Raw genomic sequence first — 17,238 nt, forward strand, 5'->3', positions numbered from 1 at the left:
CTTCCCACACCCTCCCTGGAAAAGACTTTCAAAGACACTCAAAATATCCTAGGAAGCAAAAATATTAAAGATTCAAACATTCGTATAAAGTATTTCAAATTAGTTTGTACATATGAGCAAAAAATGAGCTCTAAATAAATGACACAGGAGGCAATAAATTGACACGACAAGTAAATAAAAGGCTAAAGCACTCCAATACCATTGAAACTGTTTTAATGTTGTTGCAATTCCATAATGCAACAATCATCAGCTCATAAAAAGACCCAAATACTTGAGAATTCATTTTAATTACTCTTTTGCACCTATTTTACAAAATAAAGGCAAGATATGTTTAAAATCCTCCTTTACCTGGATTTGTTTATGTGCCTAACTTCAGTTTTGTTTATCATAGAATGTAAACGTAAATTCCTATTGTTATATAAGAAAGAATGTTAAAATATTAACCTCTGCTTCAATGTACAGTTTCCAGAATCTGCCAGAACTGGGGAACTGGGCAACAAGGCGTTCATAGGTCTTCCGTGCTTTGTCTATAGGCTGATTCTAAAAAATTGAAAACCAACAAACAGCATTTACAATATTATGATTTATGTAAATGTTTATATTGACTTCCAGAACCAAATAGTGTGAGTGGACCCATAGATAAGGAAATGTAATCCTATGTCACTAAACCTGTGCCTCTCGAATGAGAATGCTCCAAGCGTCAAGGTCATATGGATTCTCTTCTAATTTCTTTTCAGCCTTCTTCACTTTTTCTGGAACATATTCAGCAGCCTAGGAAAAAAACCAAGTAGAAGCGTAAGTGCCTATAAGCAGAGTCAGAAGAGTTCAATACTACCTATAGTATAAGTTTAATGTCTTTTGAAAATAAAGCATTTCACATCTTAGAATTTCTGATCTTAGCTGTTACATATAAACAACTGAAGTAAAATGATTTTAATGTAAACCAAGTTTTCCTACAGAAACATTAAAATGTATTTCTCAACACAAAACATTCAAAATGTGGTGGCTCATTGCCCAAACTAGAAGAAATAAGTTAAACAAATAATATGATAGTGTAAGGCTATGTCTACACTGCGCACCTTACAACAACACAGCTATGCTGCCGCAGCCGTGCCATTGTAAGGTGTGCCATGTAGCCACTCTATCACTAAGAGATACCACCTCCAAAGAGGGGCGGTAGCTTTGCCGCTGGGAGCACAGCTCCGCTTTTCGTTGTTAAAACTTTTGTCATTCAGAGGGGTGTTTCTTCACACTCCTGAGTGACAAAAGTGGCAATGTAGACATAGCCTAAGTCCATAAGAAACATCTTATATGTAAGCTTGCTAACAAGTGTTCTGTATTTGTAATTCTATTTAACTGATTTATCATGGTTCTTAAAATGCAAAAGAACATGAATTTGAAGTTTTACAAATACAACTTAAGTACCAAAAAATACAGTTAATTAAGTTAACCTTGCAAAAAATACATGGTCATATTGCAAATCCTGCAATTTTCCCTCTTTGCAAGTTCAGTAACAAACTTTCAAATTGTCATACCTATTTTAAGTCAAAGCCAGTAAACAAACCAACTTCTGTGAGGACCATTGTTATGTTAAACTACAAATTCAGCTGATTTTGAGACTGCTTTGTTCAAACAAGTGTGTTCAGAAGTTATTTCTTTTAACAGTAGGTAAGGTTCTCACCAGCACCACTCTTCAGTAACTCAAATTAGACTAAGTGATTTGCTCACATTTTCCAAAAACAGTTTAATTTCAGTCAGAAACAAAATATGGAAACTTTCAGCCTAAGCAGTGGATGTTTCAGTAAGTTATGTCTGTGAAAAAAAGGGGTTATGATAAACTGTTTTTCAATCATAACTATAATTAAAACTTGGTATTCTGTTGTGTTATTTCTTTTCAAAATTTAAGTCTAACTACATATTTTACAGCCTCAAGTACACCATACTAGGGACACTAGCGCTAGAAAAACTTTAAAGAACAAATGGGGATTTCCATTCTGAAGTTTACTTGGCATTAGATGGTTTAAAAAAAAAAACACAGACCTGCACAACCTAGGATTACAGTGAAAGGAAGACAGGCAGCAGACATAACACTTGGTTATGGAAAAACAGCAGTTATCAGCACGTCATACCATCATTCACACTTACTAAAGCAGAAGATGACAAAGCAGCTAAGAAGCATAACAAATACTGACAATACATTAAAAAACTAAATGTTGTTTGAGTGTAAGCCAGCCAATATCCATCCCTGTCACAGAGCTTGTCTACATCATGGGAAATGTTTTCTATGGGAGTGTGATTTCTAAAGCACACTACACTCTACCACACTGATTGGTCTGCGTAGACCTCGCTGGTGTGCACCAAAGGTTTTTTAGTGCATTTTAACATTAGAATCATTTAAAACAGCACACCAGCAGGGTCTGTGTGAACCAATTAATGCACAACATGTTAGTGACAAAGAGTCCTGTGGCACCTTATAGACCAGGGATCGGCAACCTTTCAGAAGCGGTGTGCCGAATCTTCATTTATTCACTCTAATTTAAGGTTTTGCGTGCCGGTAATACATTTTAACATTTTTAGAAGGTCTCTTTCTATAAGTCTACAATATATAACTAAACTACTGTTGTATGTAAGGTAAATAAGGTTTTTAAAATGTTTAAGAAGCTTCACTTAAAATTAAATTAAAATGCAGAGCCCCCTAGACCGGTGGCCAGGACCCAGGCAGTCTGAGTGCCACTGTAAATCAGCTCGTGTGCCACCTTCGGCACCCATGCCATAGGTTGCCTACCTCTGTTATAGACTAACAAAAGTATTGGAGCATAAATTTTCATGGGTGAATATCCACTTCGTCAGAGTCATGCACAAGCTTATGCTCCAATGTTTCCGTTAGTCTATAAGATGCTGCAGGACTCTGTCGCTTTTTACAGATCCAGACTAACACAGCTACCCCTCTGATACTTGACAACATGTTAGTGTGCTTTAGCAATCATACCCCCTTAAGAGGGCATTACCCCACTGAAGTCTCATTATTCCAAGAATATAAATCCAGTGAAATAATGGATGGACCCCCTTAGAAGACCACATTCTCAGGCCTGGAAAGGAACAAGAACTACTGTTAGGATAATTTGCATGAGATCTTAAAAACCTCAATGAAATACAAAATCCACCAAAAATGTGTTTTAATTAGAAATCCAAAAACAAAACAATTTATATATGCAACCAGGATGAGTTAATGCCAGTGCAGGAACCTTGGCTTTTTAATTTTTTCTTTTTTTTTTTTTTACTGTGCATTTCATACATATACTAAGGTTCCCAGGACCACCTGATCGCTTCAACATTTTAAAATGTTTCTATTCATTCAGTGCTACCAAGTTTCAAAATGCCACTTACATACTAACAATATATAATGTCTGAAATTCTTTAACTATATGAGCAAAATTTGATTTTCATTAAACTCTATGACATACTTATGGAGTACCAAAAATAAACAAAGAAAATGTCAGGGAAGACATACTGACACCAGGAAGGGGTCGGGGGGAGGAGAAGAATGGACAGTAGAGAAGAGAGAAGTCCGTGGTAGGTAGCACTACCAGCTTTACATACATATCTTTAATGTGAGTCTTCCCCAACATTAAGCCCTCCCTCCCCCAAATTCACAGCAATTAATTCTGGGATACAAAAACGAGAGCCCAAAACAGAATGAAAATGTACCTAAAACAGTTAATGTCATGAAACAATACCCATTTTAGTAGATAGTTTTTACAGTGCTGCGTATTTAATGGGAATCGCAAAGTTTCTATGAAAGGTCACCACGTAATTAGCTTGCTTTCTGCTTTAAATTTAAAAGTTCAGTTTTATAGCACTTCCAAATGGACTCCTTTTGGGAAAATATATACAAAGTTTGTTTATTTGGAATTTACAATGAAGTCACAAATCTCAAAGCTTAGTTCACAGACACCTGTTTTTTGTCTTAGTGAAGTTATGAAACAACATGATGGGAATACAATTTTGCTCCTGGCAACTACTGTTTATTTAGATGACACTACCGTTAACTTAAAACAAGTAAAATTTGTTAGTCTGACTATGCTATACAAGCACAAAAACAACGTGCTATTTTAGGAGGATTTAGTCTCTCTAAACCTGTCTGTAGAGAAATAGGGCACTTTTTAGGTTAGAGGATGGGCTGTATCACAGTAGTGCATCCTAACAATGACCCAATAGACTTATGTAACTCAAACAGCATGCTGCAGGATCACTGTGAAATTTGGAAGCAAGAAGAAAAATGACACGCTTCATTGTTCGCCTGATATTTTAACCCTATAAAAAAAATTATGTCAATTTCACCTCTCAAAATGGCAAACATTCACTCAGAGGAGTAACTGCTACACTAGCTCCCTATTTAGCTATAAAAGGCAACAAAGGAGGCAAATTGGTAATTGGTCTCTACTAACTGCAAATATGTAAGACCCATTTTACAATTTTTAAATTAAGTTATATTTTAAAGGTAAAAATTCTTCTATTCCCTATTCAGAACTGAAACTAATTCTCAGCTTTGTAACATTTGTAAATATATTTTTACTCAACGAGTGCTCTTAAATTGAAATCTATTTCCTATCTGATACTGTGGCAGAGTGGAAACTGGAAGCACTAGTGGTGCAAAAAAAAAAAAAAAAAAAAAAAAAAGAATCCTTCCCTCAAGCAGAGAAGACTTCCCCATTACCAGTGCATGGATTCTGCCAGAGCTCAGTTTGATGCTGTTTGATCTAAAAATTTGAAGTAAGACACCACCACCACCTACCCTGACAGGCAAGCTGAGTAAGCAGTTCCTGGGAAAGGCATTCTTGGGTAAGAGCAGCCCATTTCAGTGAGTAAGGTTAGAGGCAAATTAAAGCCCATACACTAATTCTGCAAAACTTAAGTCCATTAATTGATTTGTTCCTCTTTATTATACCAGTTTCGGTGCAAGTAAAGAGGTCCAAATGGTCACAGATCTATTGTATTTTTATATCATTAGGTAAAGGAGATTAAAGAAACTTCAATTTAAAGATCACTAGATCCCTGAAAAATATTTTTAGTTTAACTTCATGTGTTTGGCAGCACTTGTGTACAGTCATTTTCTCCTGTATAGTCAATGAAGCCCCTATGTCACAATCAGTTACACATATTTAACTTTACACACAAGTAATTCCACATAAGCAATGGAATTACTGCAGTGTGAAAAGTTAACCATAAACTTAACTGCTTGCAGTAAGAGCTTAAATCAATCAGTTTCTCCTTTTATTTGTGTGAAGGTGAATTTTTAAAAGAAAAAAAAATAGGAAAATCCCGCAAAGTCAAACACACTGATAGAAACAGTTGTACCTAAAACTAATTTTAGTTTTCAGATGACTCAATCTGAAGTTCATGAGGACCCTTTCAAAAGATGATCTAACGTTAATTCAAAATTGAGTTCACCCCAAAACAGGGGTCAAGTGCTCCTCTGACTCTGGTTCACATGGGGCAAAACAAGACATATTTCAGGGCTACACTTTACTTTGGCAAGTCATTTCAAGGAAAAATTCATTCATATCCATTTCTCCATTGCCATCAAGAGCATACTCAACAGTTTGACTCAACTTCCTGATTCAATGACATAGCAAACTTCAAAGTGCCTAACAATATCAAAACTCAAACAATTCATTCAACATTTAAGATCAATTTGCATTTACTCAAAGCTGTTTGGCAGGCAGTTTAAAACCTCCTCCTGTTCATGTGGTTTAAATATGCTTAAACTGGTTTCACGTGGACATCAGTTTAAACAGTCATTCACAACAGCTGATTTGAGCTTTTTTAAAAACCACTTAAGTAACTACTGTGAATAAGGTTAGGTCTGGCTTTAAGACTAAGCTTGATAAGTTTATGGAGGGGATGGATGGTATGATGGGATAGCCTAATTTTGGCAACTAATTGATCTTTGATTATTAGCAGGTAAATATGCCCAATGGTCTGTGATGGGATGTGAGATGAGGTGGGATCTGAGTTACTACAGAGAATTCTTTCCTGGGTGCTGGCTGGTGACTCTTGCCCACATGCTCAGGGTTTAACTAATTGCCATATTTGGAGTCAGGAAGGAATTTTCCTCCAGGGAAGATTGGCAGAGGCCCTGGAGGTTTTTCGCCTTCCTCTGCAGCGTGGGGCACAGGTCACTTGCTAGAGGATTCTCTGCACCTTGAGGTCTTCAAATCATGATTTAAGGACTTCAGTAACTCAGACATAGGTTAGGGGTTTGTTACAGGACTGGGTAGGTGAGATTCTGTGGCCTGAGTTGTGCAGGAGGTCAGACTACATGATCATAATGGTACCTTCTGACCTTAAAAGTCTATGTAGTCTAAACTCAAAAGTTGTCAGCCCAGCTATGTCGCTCAGGGATGTGAAAAATCCGCACACATGAGCAATGCAGTTAAGCTGACCATCTACTCCAACCTCTAACTGTACAAGTATGTTTGGAGTCCACTTTTTTTGAAAGCTTGAAGAAACTTAATTGTAAAGAAGCAAGTGAGGCTTACACCTCATCCCCCCACACCCCGCTTTTGAGGCTATTCCACAGATCTCAGCTTTTGGACCACTTTTTCTCCTTAATTTCTTCCCAGTACGCCAAGGGCTAATTGATAAATGCAACCAAACCAGGGAATTGATTACAAACAGTTACATGGGGACTGGAAATAACTGTCTGCAAAACCAGGTCAAAAACTTCAATAATCCACAGTTTTAGTCATACTTACTGTAACCAAGATCCCCACTTTATATATAAAGTGTTAACAAGCCCTTTGTGCCATCCTAAATATTTTCCCCTTGGTGTTTACCTTCCAAATACCTCTACACTTCTACCTGCTCTGCCTTCTGATCACTTTTAACACTGCAAAGTTGAAATTTCACTTCCCATGCTATATCACTCAAGACTAGACAGCTTTCTGTAATTTAACTGCTACCACACATTTTAAAAATTGCACTTATGCAAAATAAGATTTTATTTAACACTGCATATAGAATCTAGAAATGGAAGAGACAATATAAAGAAGTAGATTAATCCCTGCTGTAGTACATTTACTAGGGCTGTCCACTGACTTTTGTATCCAAAATAAATCAGCTAATGTATAACCCTGACTGTATAGTTGAAAGGGATCTAATTCTTTAACAAAAAAAAGGCAGAAAAACCTCTCTGCTGTTCAGTGGAGCTGAAAGGTCAGAGTCATGATTTCTTAAGCTTTTCTACGGTTCTCAATGCCATTGTATCAGAGCATCTCACATTCATTCTCAAAATGGGGAAGTAACCATGAAGAGAACAAATTACTTGCCCAGGCTCACATAGTTAGTTTGTGGCTGAGCTGGGAACAGAACCCAGATCCTCAAGTCAATCAGTTTCTTAACTCTAAGGCAATTCTTCCTCTTTGGGCTCCAATGGGCTAGGCTGTACAAATACACAGGAAGAAAATCTCTCCCCAAAGAGTTCACAAAAACAATTATAAGTGTGAAACAAAAGGATGAAGGAGGTAGGAGGAGTGTAACAGTAGTAAGAATCACACAATAGGAATCAGTTATGTAGGCTAACTACTGTACAACTTGGTAATGTTTAAATTAAAAAAAAAAACCTTCCATAATATCAGATATACCCAACTGCCCATGAATTTAGCCATCATTAGTAAGCCAATTGCTCTTAGGTGTCACAGGGGGGAGGGATAAGCTCAGTGGTTTGAGCATTGGCCTGCTAAACCCAGGATTGTGAGTTCAATCCTTGAGGGGGCCACCTAGGGATCTGGGGCAAAAAACAGTAATTGGTCCTGCTACTGGAGGGAGGGGGCTGGACTCAATGACCGTTCAAGGTCCCTTCCAGTTCTAGGAGATAGGATAACTCCATTAATTTATTTTTTTAATTTATTTTTTTTAGCAGAAGAGGGTCTCAAGGAGGCAAATGAATGAAGTGAAAGCAGAACAGGGTAGATAAAAATCATTTATTTAAGTTAAATAGGTTTATTTTTAAAAAAAGAAATGTATTTGAAATTGACAACAAAAATGAGGAAGTTAGTTAAGAGAAATTAAAACGTACAGTGCCAAAAAGTGAAAATATCTGCAAGATGCATGGAAACTTTTTAAAGAAACCATAATAGTGGCTCAACTTAAATGTTGATTCCAAATTAAAAAACATAGTAAGAGAACAAAAAAAAGTGCCACCGTGGCTAAACAAAGTAAAAGAAGCATTGAGACTCAAAAAGGCATCCTTTAAAAAGTTGAAATTAAATTTTAAAGAGGAAAACAGAAAGGAGCATAAACTCTGGCAAGTGAAGCATCAAAATAATTAGGAAGGCCAAAAAAGAATTTTAAGAACAAACTAGACAAAGACTCAAAGTAACAGCAAAAAAAATGTTAAGTACATCAGAAGCAGGAAGCCTGCTAAACAACCAGTGGGGCCACTGGATGATCAAGATGCTAAAGGAGCATTCAAGGATGATAAGGCCATCGAAGAGAAACTAAATAAATTATCTGCATTGGTCTTCATGGCTGAGGATCTGAGAGAGATTCCCAACCTGAACCATTGTTTTTAGGTGACAAATCTAAGGAACTGTCCCAGATTGAGGTGGTGTTAGAGGAGATTTTGGAACACACTGATCAACTCAACAGTAATAAGTCATCAGGACCAGATGGTATTCACCCAAGAGTTCTGAAGGAACTCAGATGTGAAACTGCAAGACTACTAACTGTAGTTTGTAACCTATCATTTCAATCAGCTTCTGTACCAAATGACTGGAGAATAGCTAATGTGACACCAATTTTTAAAAGGGGCGCTAGAAGTGATTCCGACAATTACAGGCCGGTAAGCCTGACTTAAGTACAGTACATACCCATTTACGCACATATGTCAGGAGTCAAGATGTCATGACCGCGTGTTAACAGACCAAGGGTTAAGAGGGCCATGCTGAAAAAAGTGTCCATGATTCACTTAGGAAAAAAAAAACTTATTTTCTGCTCTTTTATACTTGCATTTTTCCCCTTTTTTATGAAGTCTGCCATTCACTGCAGATTAATGATTTCAATATTTTCCATATTTTTGCTCTTCCATAAAACTTACAACAGTTTCTACAGCAGTAGGGGCTTCTGCGAGTGAAATTTTGACCTTTTCAATGACACCCTCATCGTCGTCATCATTGTCATTTAAGCCGGCGTTATTAGAATTCTCACCATCACTTTGCCAGTCTGACGTAGCCTCGCAGCCCGTTAATATTTCTTCATCAGACAGAAATTCTGAAGTCGGGCGGTCTTCATTCATCTCAAGCCCCCTGGTAATGATTTCCAGCAACGTATCCAAACTAAAATCTTTTATCATTTGAAAGAGAAGCCTTTATCCTCATCGCCGTGCTTGTTTGTAAGACGTCTTTTTCCAAAAATCCTTCAAAGTCTGGCTCTGAATTAGTGCCATTGCTGAGTTTTCTGAGTCTGAGCTGTCTTTGACAGAACAGGCATCAACGAGAGACTTCATCCAGCAGTTTTCAATGGACTTTTGTTTTACTCCATCCCAAGCTTTTTTAACTAAATAAATAATTTCCTTCATATTTAACTGTTTCAGGAATTCGGAAATGCCTGGAGACATGCATGACACGATCGCTGAAATCGGCTCCTGCCGATAACTGTTTTTAAAATTCTGAATAATGCCCTGGTCTAAAAGGTTGAATTTTTGATGTTGTGCTGAATGGTAGGTACAGCACTCGAATTTTTCCATCGCTCAATACCAGTGATTCAGCTGGAGGATGGGCTGGACAATTGTCAAGTAGCAAGAGTGCTTTGGCTTTGAGTTTCTTTTATCGCAGATGCTTACAAACAGCTGGAACAAAGATGTCGTGGAACCAGTTGTCGAAAATGTGTCTCGTCATCCAAGCATTTTTGCTGTTAGCGTATATCACTGGCAGTTTGGCTCTACTGAGGTAATTAAAGCAAGCGGCTAACAAGAAGAGAAGTAAACATATGCATGCCTGTCTTATTACTACAAACAAGAGTCACACGATCTTTTCTCTTTTTAAATCCAGCTGTTTTCTGTGTCTTGTAATTAAAGGCTAAAAACTTATCAGATAGCAGTTTCATCATAATTAAAAAGTTGTTCTTCGTGGTAGTCTTCATTATGTAAAATAGATTTTAACTCAGAGGGAAAAGCATTCGCGGCCAATTCATCCATTGGCTTTCTCCAGAAATTGATACCTGTGCTATGCCATGACCCTTTTTAAAACGACTTATAAAACCCTAGCTGGCTTGGAATGATTCATCCCTCGTTTAATTTCTAAATTTCATCGCTTGGGCTTGAAGAATTGGCCCACTTAGCAGCATTCCTTTCAGCCTATCCTGAGCAAAATATGTGCGCATGGCTTTGTCTATTGTGTGTTTTGCTGAATAGCGCACACATTTTCACTTAAGTCCCACAGCAGAATCAATATTTTGTACAAAGACATTCAGTTTAGATTTGTTTTTTAACCATCCTCGTAAAGTAGATTTGGCACTTCTAATATCTTTTGAAAATTTGGCCTGGGTTTCTCCACTATTTACTCGATTTATTGCAGCTACATTTTCTTCTACACAGTGTAGGAACGCTGATGCTTGCCTTCTGCCATTATAGTAGGCCTACAGTAAAAATTTTCTAAAGTAGTATATATACTACTATATAACTACAGTACTACTGTATATATTATATATCTCTAGCGTGACAATGACTAAATGTGCGTGATACATCTTTATCAATATCAGTAAAGACGTACAACACATTTCTGCTCAGCACTTCCTGTCAATTTCTGTCAGTGAGTTAGTGAGCAAATCTGTAGCACTACACAGCAAGTTCCTGTACCGCGTGTTAACGAGTCTCGCATGTTAAATAGGTAGCACTGAGAGGCATGGTGCTACTGTGTGTTAAGCGGATTCATGTGTAAACAGGTCACACGTAAACAGGGTCTGAACTGCACCAGGCAAACTGGTTGAAACTATAATAAAGAACAAAATTGTCAGACACATAGAAGAACATAATTTGTTGGGGGAAAGTCAACATGTTTTTTGTAAAGGGAAATCATGCCTCACCAATCTACTAGAATACTTGGGGGCGGGGGGGATCAGCAAGCATGCGGACAAGGGGGATACAGTGGATATAACGTATTTAGATTTTCAGAAACCCTTTGACAAGGTCCCTCACCAAAGGCTCTAAAGCAAAGTAAGCTGTCACGGGATAAGAGGGAAGGTCCTCTCATGGACTGATAACTGGTTAAAAGATAGGAAACAACACGTAGGAATAAATGGTCAGTATTCTGAATGGAGAGAGGTAAATAGTGGTGTCCCCCAGGAGTCTGTATCGGGACCAGTCCTATTCAATATATTCATAACGAAAAAGAGGTAAAACAGTGAGGTGGCAAAATTTGCAGATGATACAAAATTTCTCAAAATAGTTAAGTCCCAAGCAGACTGCGAAGAACTACTAAAGGATCTCACAAAACTGGACAGGGCAACAAAATGGCAGATGAAATTCAATGTTGATAAATGCAAAGTGATACACATTGAAAACCATAATCTCAACTATACATATGATGGTGTCTAAATTAGCTATTGACATTCAAGACGTTTTGGAGTCATTTTGGATAGTTTTCTGAAAACATCTACTCAATGTGCAGCAGTAGTCAAAAAAGCGAACAGAATGTTGTGAATCATTAAGAAAGGGATAGATAATAAGACAAAATATATATTGTCTATATAAACCCATTGTATGCCCATATCTTGAATACTGCATGCAGATGTGGTTAACGCATCTCAAAAAAGATATACTGGAATCGGAAAATTATTAGGGGTATAGAACACCTTCCATATGAGGAGAGATTTATAAGATTGGGACTTTTCATCTTTGGAAAGAGGCAACTAAGGAGGGATCTGATAGAGGTCTATAAAATCATGACTGGTGTGGAGAGAGTAAATGAGGAAGTATTTACTCCTTTTCATAACACACAAACTAGGAGTCATCAAATGAAATGGATATGCAGCACATTCAAAATAAACTCAAGGAAGTATTTTTTCCACACAACACAGAGTCAACCTGTGGAACTCCTTGCCAGAGGATATTGTGAATGCCAACCCTATAACAGTGTTTAAAGAAAAAAAAGAACTAAATAAGTTTATGGAGGCTAGGTCCATCAATGGCTATTAGCCAGGATGGGCAGGGGTAATGTCTCTAGCCTCTGTTTGCCAGAAGCTGGGAATGGGCGACAAGGGATGGATCACTTGTTGATTACCTCTTCTGTTCATTCCCTCTGGGGCACCTGGCATTGGCCACTGTCAGAAGACAGGATACTGAGCTAGAAGGACCTTTGGTCTGACTCAGTATGGCTGTTCTTATGTTCTATCCTAAGGCCTAAACTTACAATAACCTACTAAAATCATTTAAATTCAATAAATATTCAACCCATACATATTTGCTGCCAAAGTTTTAAGTGAAGTCAGACCACTGAACAAGAAGAAGTATGTGGCTAAGCACCTGGAACCAGATTTTGTTGAAGTGCTAAATCAGTTTTTGACAGTAGCTGCCTCTTACGATGATGAAAGGGGCATATTTTCTTCATCTAGTTCAGTTAAAAATAAAGAAACAGAGTGGGAATTAAAAACAGAAAAACTTGTTTTCCTCTTCATATCTATGACTAAAGAGGATGTGATCTACTACTTCTGAAATCTTGGTAACCAGAAACAATCAACTCAACTAATTACTAATGATACTTCCTGTTTAAGTAATCAGTTTTAAATGCAACACATTTTGATACACTTTCTTCTTACGCATCTCTAACACTTAAGGACGTTTTATTTAACTAAAAATTTTAAAATGCTTTTTTTGTGCATTTTTAATTGAATTCCAATTTCCATCCAAATAGTCTGAAACACCACAGGCAAAATAAAAAAATAAAAATCAATGTGTTAGTCACCATTTTCTAAAAACAAAAAAAGGAAACAAATTAAGCAACAGAATAAATATATTTATGCTACATAACTGCTTAAATGTGTACAGACACAGTATATGCTAACCTGAGGGATAAAGCACCAAGTATATGTAAAGGCCATAGTCTGTTGCAAAACATGTTTTGATGGTTACCAACCAATGAGAATCAACCTCTCTTTAGGAAAAGAACTGAAAAGTACAATATAAAACAAGACTAAAATCAAATATTTAAATCAAATATTTAAATCAATGTTTCCAGCTTGGTGATTTAAATCATTATCAAAATAATCCACCCTTGGGTAGTGGCTTTACAGATTAGATTAGCAATTAGATTAGTGTTGCTTATGTAAAAGCAGTGTGAAAGGAAGAGATATTTGTGGGAAAAAATGGACAAATGGATGTTCCGAGGCTAGCACTATTGATAAAGCAGATAAGAGGCAGGGACAGAAGCAAAAGATGACAAGCACAGAAAGATAGATATGCTGTGGTTTGAAGGTCACAAAGAGTGAGGGGGAAATGGGGAGTTAATGCAAAGATCAAGGAGAGAACAATACGGGTAAATGATCAAGTTTTCAGGCAAATATGACCTTGGATACACTGTATTTCATATGAAATGGAGGAAGATAATACGTCATGCAGATTAGAGTTGCAGTAAACAAAACAGGAGACATTGAGTATCTCGATGAGAGTTTCTAATGTCTGGATAAAGAGAAAGGTTCAGATCTGAGGGATGTGGAGAAAAAAGCAACAAGATTTAGACAAGAGGCTGGATGTGTGGGGCAACTTGTACGAAGAATTCAGAGATGACCTCAAGCTGAGTAGCCTGAGTGACCCAGAGGTTAACAAAAGAATGGACAGATTAGGATGAGCTTTGTGGGGGAAAAGTAAGGAGTTCTCTGGTAGACAATGCTGTATTCATTCCTTGAACCCATTACGGACCCTCCCAGTTGTATATGGACTTGGGCGGATAGATGGGGATTCTAGCTGTGTGGTCAGCTGTACCATCTCCTGCGCAGCCATCTGTATACGGGAACAAGCAGAGGCAGACCTGCATGCACTCTAGAAATCCCTAGCTGGTAGCTGGCCTTCAGAGGCATCTAAAGCTAAGGCATAGTTTAAAGCAGTACTTAAACTGCTCTAAACTATCTTGAAGTGGCATCCTGCAGGGAGGCAACCTGGCACCTAGATAACTCTCTGATTACGGGGCTGTCACATGTCCTTTGTTGCGCTCAGTGGTGACTGGGTGCAGCAGAGGATATTGAGTCTACTAAGTTTAAGTTAGCAGTGGGAAATCCAGGAGCGAGATAGGAGGGAGCATCCTAACAGCCACGGTAGAAATAAAAGACCTGGGAAAACAGGGCAAGGACAGTATTGCTGAAGCCATGGGAGTTCAAAAGGACATGTAACTGTATCAGCAGAACCAAAGAGGTCAAGGAGAATGTGAATGAAAAAAAGAGACTTTGAGATCTGGCCAGAAAGAGGTTGTGAAATACCTTGCTAAAAGTAGTTTCAGTGTAATGGAGGAGGGGAGTGAGTTGGAGAATTTATTTAATCATGTTATTCTCTGTGGTTTCATTTTTACCTTGAAAACCTTTTAATATTCAAGTGTATTCTGTTATCATTGAAATGGAAATCTCAGACATTTTACATTGATCTAGGGAACAAAACTGAAACCAATTACACTTGCATCCTGGTAAAATTCTTTACCAACTGCCCAGTCACATTTTTAGCAACTCAAAATAGTAGTACCCAGATAGTGTGCTATCCTTAACAAGCATTTCTAAACTTCATTCTGTTACAAATACTTTAGGTGTAGACATCTCAGTCACTTAGATTACTGGAAATTTTACCCCGTACCTTGAAGCAGCTGTGTCCTGATCCTCAGATTAGACCCACATGGTCAAAACCCTGTGTCTGCACAGAGCCCCACTGAAGTAAACTGGGTGGGAGTTCACCAGCATGGATATAGCTAAAGGATCATGGGATCAGTAAGAAACTGTGGCATGCATCCGACGAAGTGGGTACTGACCCACGAAAACTCATGCTCCAATTTGTTTGTTAGTCTATAAGGTGCCAAAGAACTCTTTGCTCCTTTCTTAATGATTCCCAGCATTGTTAGCTTTTTTGATTACCACAATTTTACATCAAAATTAGATAAGTATAGGAGCATCAGAATTCCTGTTGCAGTGAACTTTACAAGGAAGATGGCTGCCAAGAAGTAAACAGAAAATTGGTTTCAATGGGAAAAGCACTGAATTTTGAATATTTATTAGCTGAATTTTGCTATATATTTTCATTTAGCTTGTTTTAATTTCTTTTACTTTTCAGGCAGACAAGATTTGAGAGCTTTATGTTAAAATAATGAGATTCCCATTTCCCCCCCCACAAGAACCGGTGTTCCTTTGAAGTGTCTCCCTAGAACCTAGACACTCACTTCCCCCACTACTAAAGCCTAGGGCAAGAAGTGGGGGTGACAGTGCTCACAGGGAAACTTCTCTTAGCTCACACCTCCATTAAAAAATAAGTTCACTAAGAAGAGAAGAGCAGTACCATCAACTTGTATAAGCACTGTATATATGTGGTCTCCATCTCCTCTGAGCTTGTTTCCATCATTCCTCCCTGCTTCAGAAACTCTGGGTTTTCCCACAAAGTGAGAATGGACTTAAAATATAGCTCTGAGTGGCAGAGCAAGGTCTTCAATATCCAAAAGTAGAAAAAGACAGACAGACAGAGACAGAAAGAAAGAGCGCTGGTAAATAAAGAAAGAAAGCATTTCATAGTAACACCAGTTCTAAGGGGGGGTGATGTACAACACCAGATTGTATCTGCCTATAAAATAAACAAAAACAAGTTAATGAAAAGTTATTTTCCCACAACAACATATTAAACACACAATGAAGTTGATGTAAGAGTAATTAAAATGAGGTATTTGCCGCACAAAAAGTAACTGGGAAGAGATTCCCTCCATTACAAATCTGTTCAGGGGAAAAACAACCACCTCTGTTGAACAAGTACGTTTTAATATTTTCATTGTTAAATGTGTTGATTAAAAACATTTTAAAGTACATTACTCTAGTGATTTTTCTAAATTTCAGAAGAGTTTGTTTAAAGGGACACAATCTCTTAGTATAAGCTCAAAGCTTACATTTATTTTACAAAGGCGAATAAAATATTTTTATATAAACAGCTTAATTGGGTTTCAACTATCCTCTGAAGTCTGAAACAGAGATAGTACTAGTAGGGAATGGTATCCAGAAACTGAAACCGATTACACTTCCTATTGTCCAAGTTGACTCGAAAGAAAACGTGCTTGCCAACATGGACAGGGAAAGCGAATTTTTAAAAATGTCTTCGGTTTAACTAATCTAAAAAGCCAGCACCCACCGTGGCGCATGCTGTAGCTGGTTAAAAATGGAAGTCTGAGGTTTCGTACAATGTGTGTTGGGGGAAGGCGAGAACGGGCCCATTTTTTGATTGTGCCACCATCCTACGGTAAGGCTCTGCAGTTGGTCCAGGGAGCCTTAAGTCTAAAGGGGGGCGGGGGGGAGCCTGTGTTCCTAGCCTGTGCTCCGCGCCTCCCACCCACCTCCCCGCTGCTCCCGTGCACACGCCCAGCGGAGCCCTGCGGCTCGACTGCCCCCACCCCGAAAGAAGGCTCAGCCAAGCCGCTCAGCCAAGGCCTACACGGGCGCGGGTACCCCCTTCGCCGCCGCCCCGTACCGCGCTGCCCACCCCAGGCCGCTGCCCCTAGGGGAGCGGCCTCGGAGCTCCCGCTCACCTGGTCGCCAGCGGCTCCCTCTGCGGACATGGCGGGTTAAAACAGGGCCACGCAGCGGCCCCCTGACACAGATTAAAACCCTTTAAAAAGCGGCCAGCGCTGCGGCGGCTCCCAGGGTCCCGCCAGCCACACGGCCGCCGCCGCCAATTCCAGCGACCCAGGGTCCAGAGAACAAAATGGCCGCCCGGCCGCCCCCGATCGGCTTTCACGAGGGGCGGGGGGGAGGAGCGGCCCCGCGCGGGGGCTGCTGGGAGCCCGAGGGAGCAGAGTGTACGCGCGAGGACTGCAGAGAGCGACGACTAGCGGAAAAGGAGGAGACGGAGAGAACCACATGTCACGCGCACCCTCTGACCTCAGCACGCCGCAGCGAGGCGGAAGTGATTGATGTGTGTACGGTAGGTGGGATTGGTCTATGGAACGAGCAAAAGGAGGCTGCCTTGGGCGGGCCGAAGGGAGCAGCTGGCACTCTCCCGACCTGGTAGTG

General features: G+C 39.0%; 1 protein-coding gene across 1 annotated transcript in view; it reads right to left on the reverse strand.

Moving 5' to 3' along the window:
- The window catches only part of CSTF3 (cleavage stimulation factor subunit 3), a 78,928-nt gene extending 61,935 nt beyond the window's left edge, over positions 1-16,993 (reverse strand). The window contains exons 1-3 of the mRNA XM_030560285.1: positions 16,755-16,993; positions 670-771; positions 445-540 (exon numbers count right to left, since the gene is read on the reverse strand). Of these exons, the coding sequence (XP_030416145.1) occupies positions 445-540; positions 670-771; positions 16,755-16,784 (228 nt within the window). The 5' untranslated portion in view covers positions 16,785-16,993. The remainder of the gene's footprint in view (positions 1-444; positions 541-669; positions 772-16,754) is intronic.
- Between the last annotated feature and the right edge of the window lie 245 nt (positions 16,994-17,238).

This window comes from Gopherus evgoodei, chromosome 4 (genome assembly GCF_007399415.2).
Source record: "Gopherus evgoodei ecotype Sinaloan lineage chromosome 4, rGopEvg1_v1.p, whole genome shotgun sequence".
In the NCBI taxonomy this organism is placed as follows: Eukaryota; Metazoa; Chordata; order Testudines; family Testudinidae; genus Gopherus; species Gopherus evgoodei.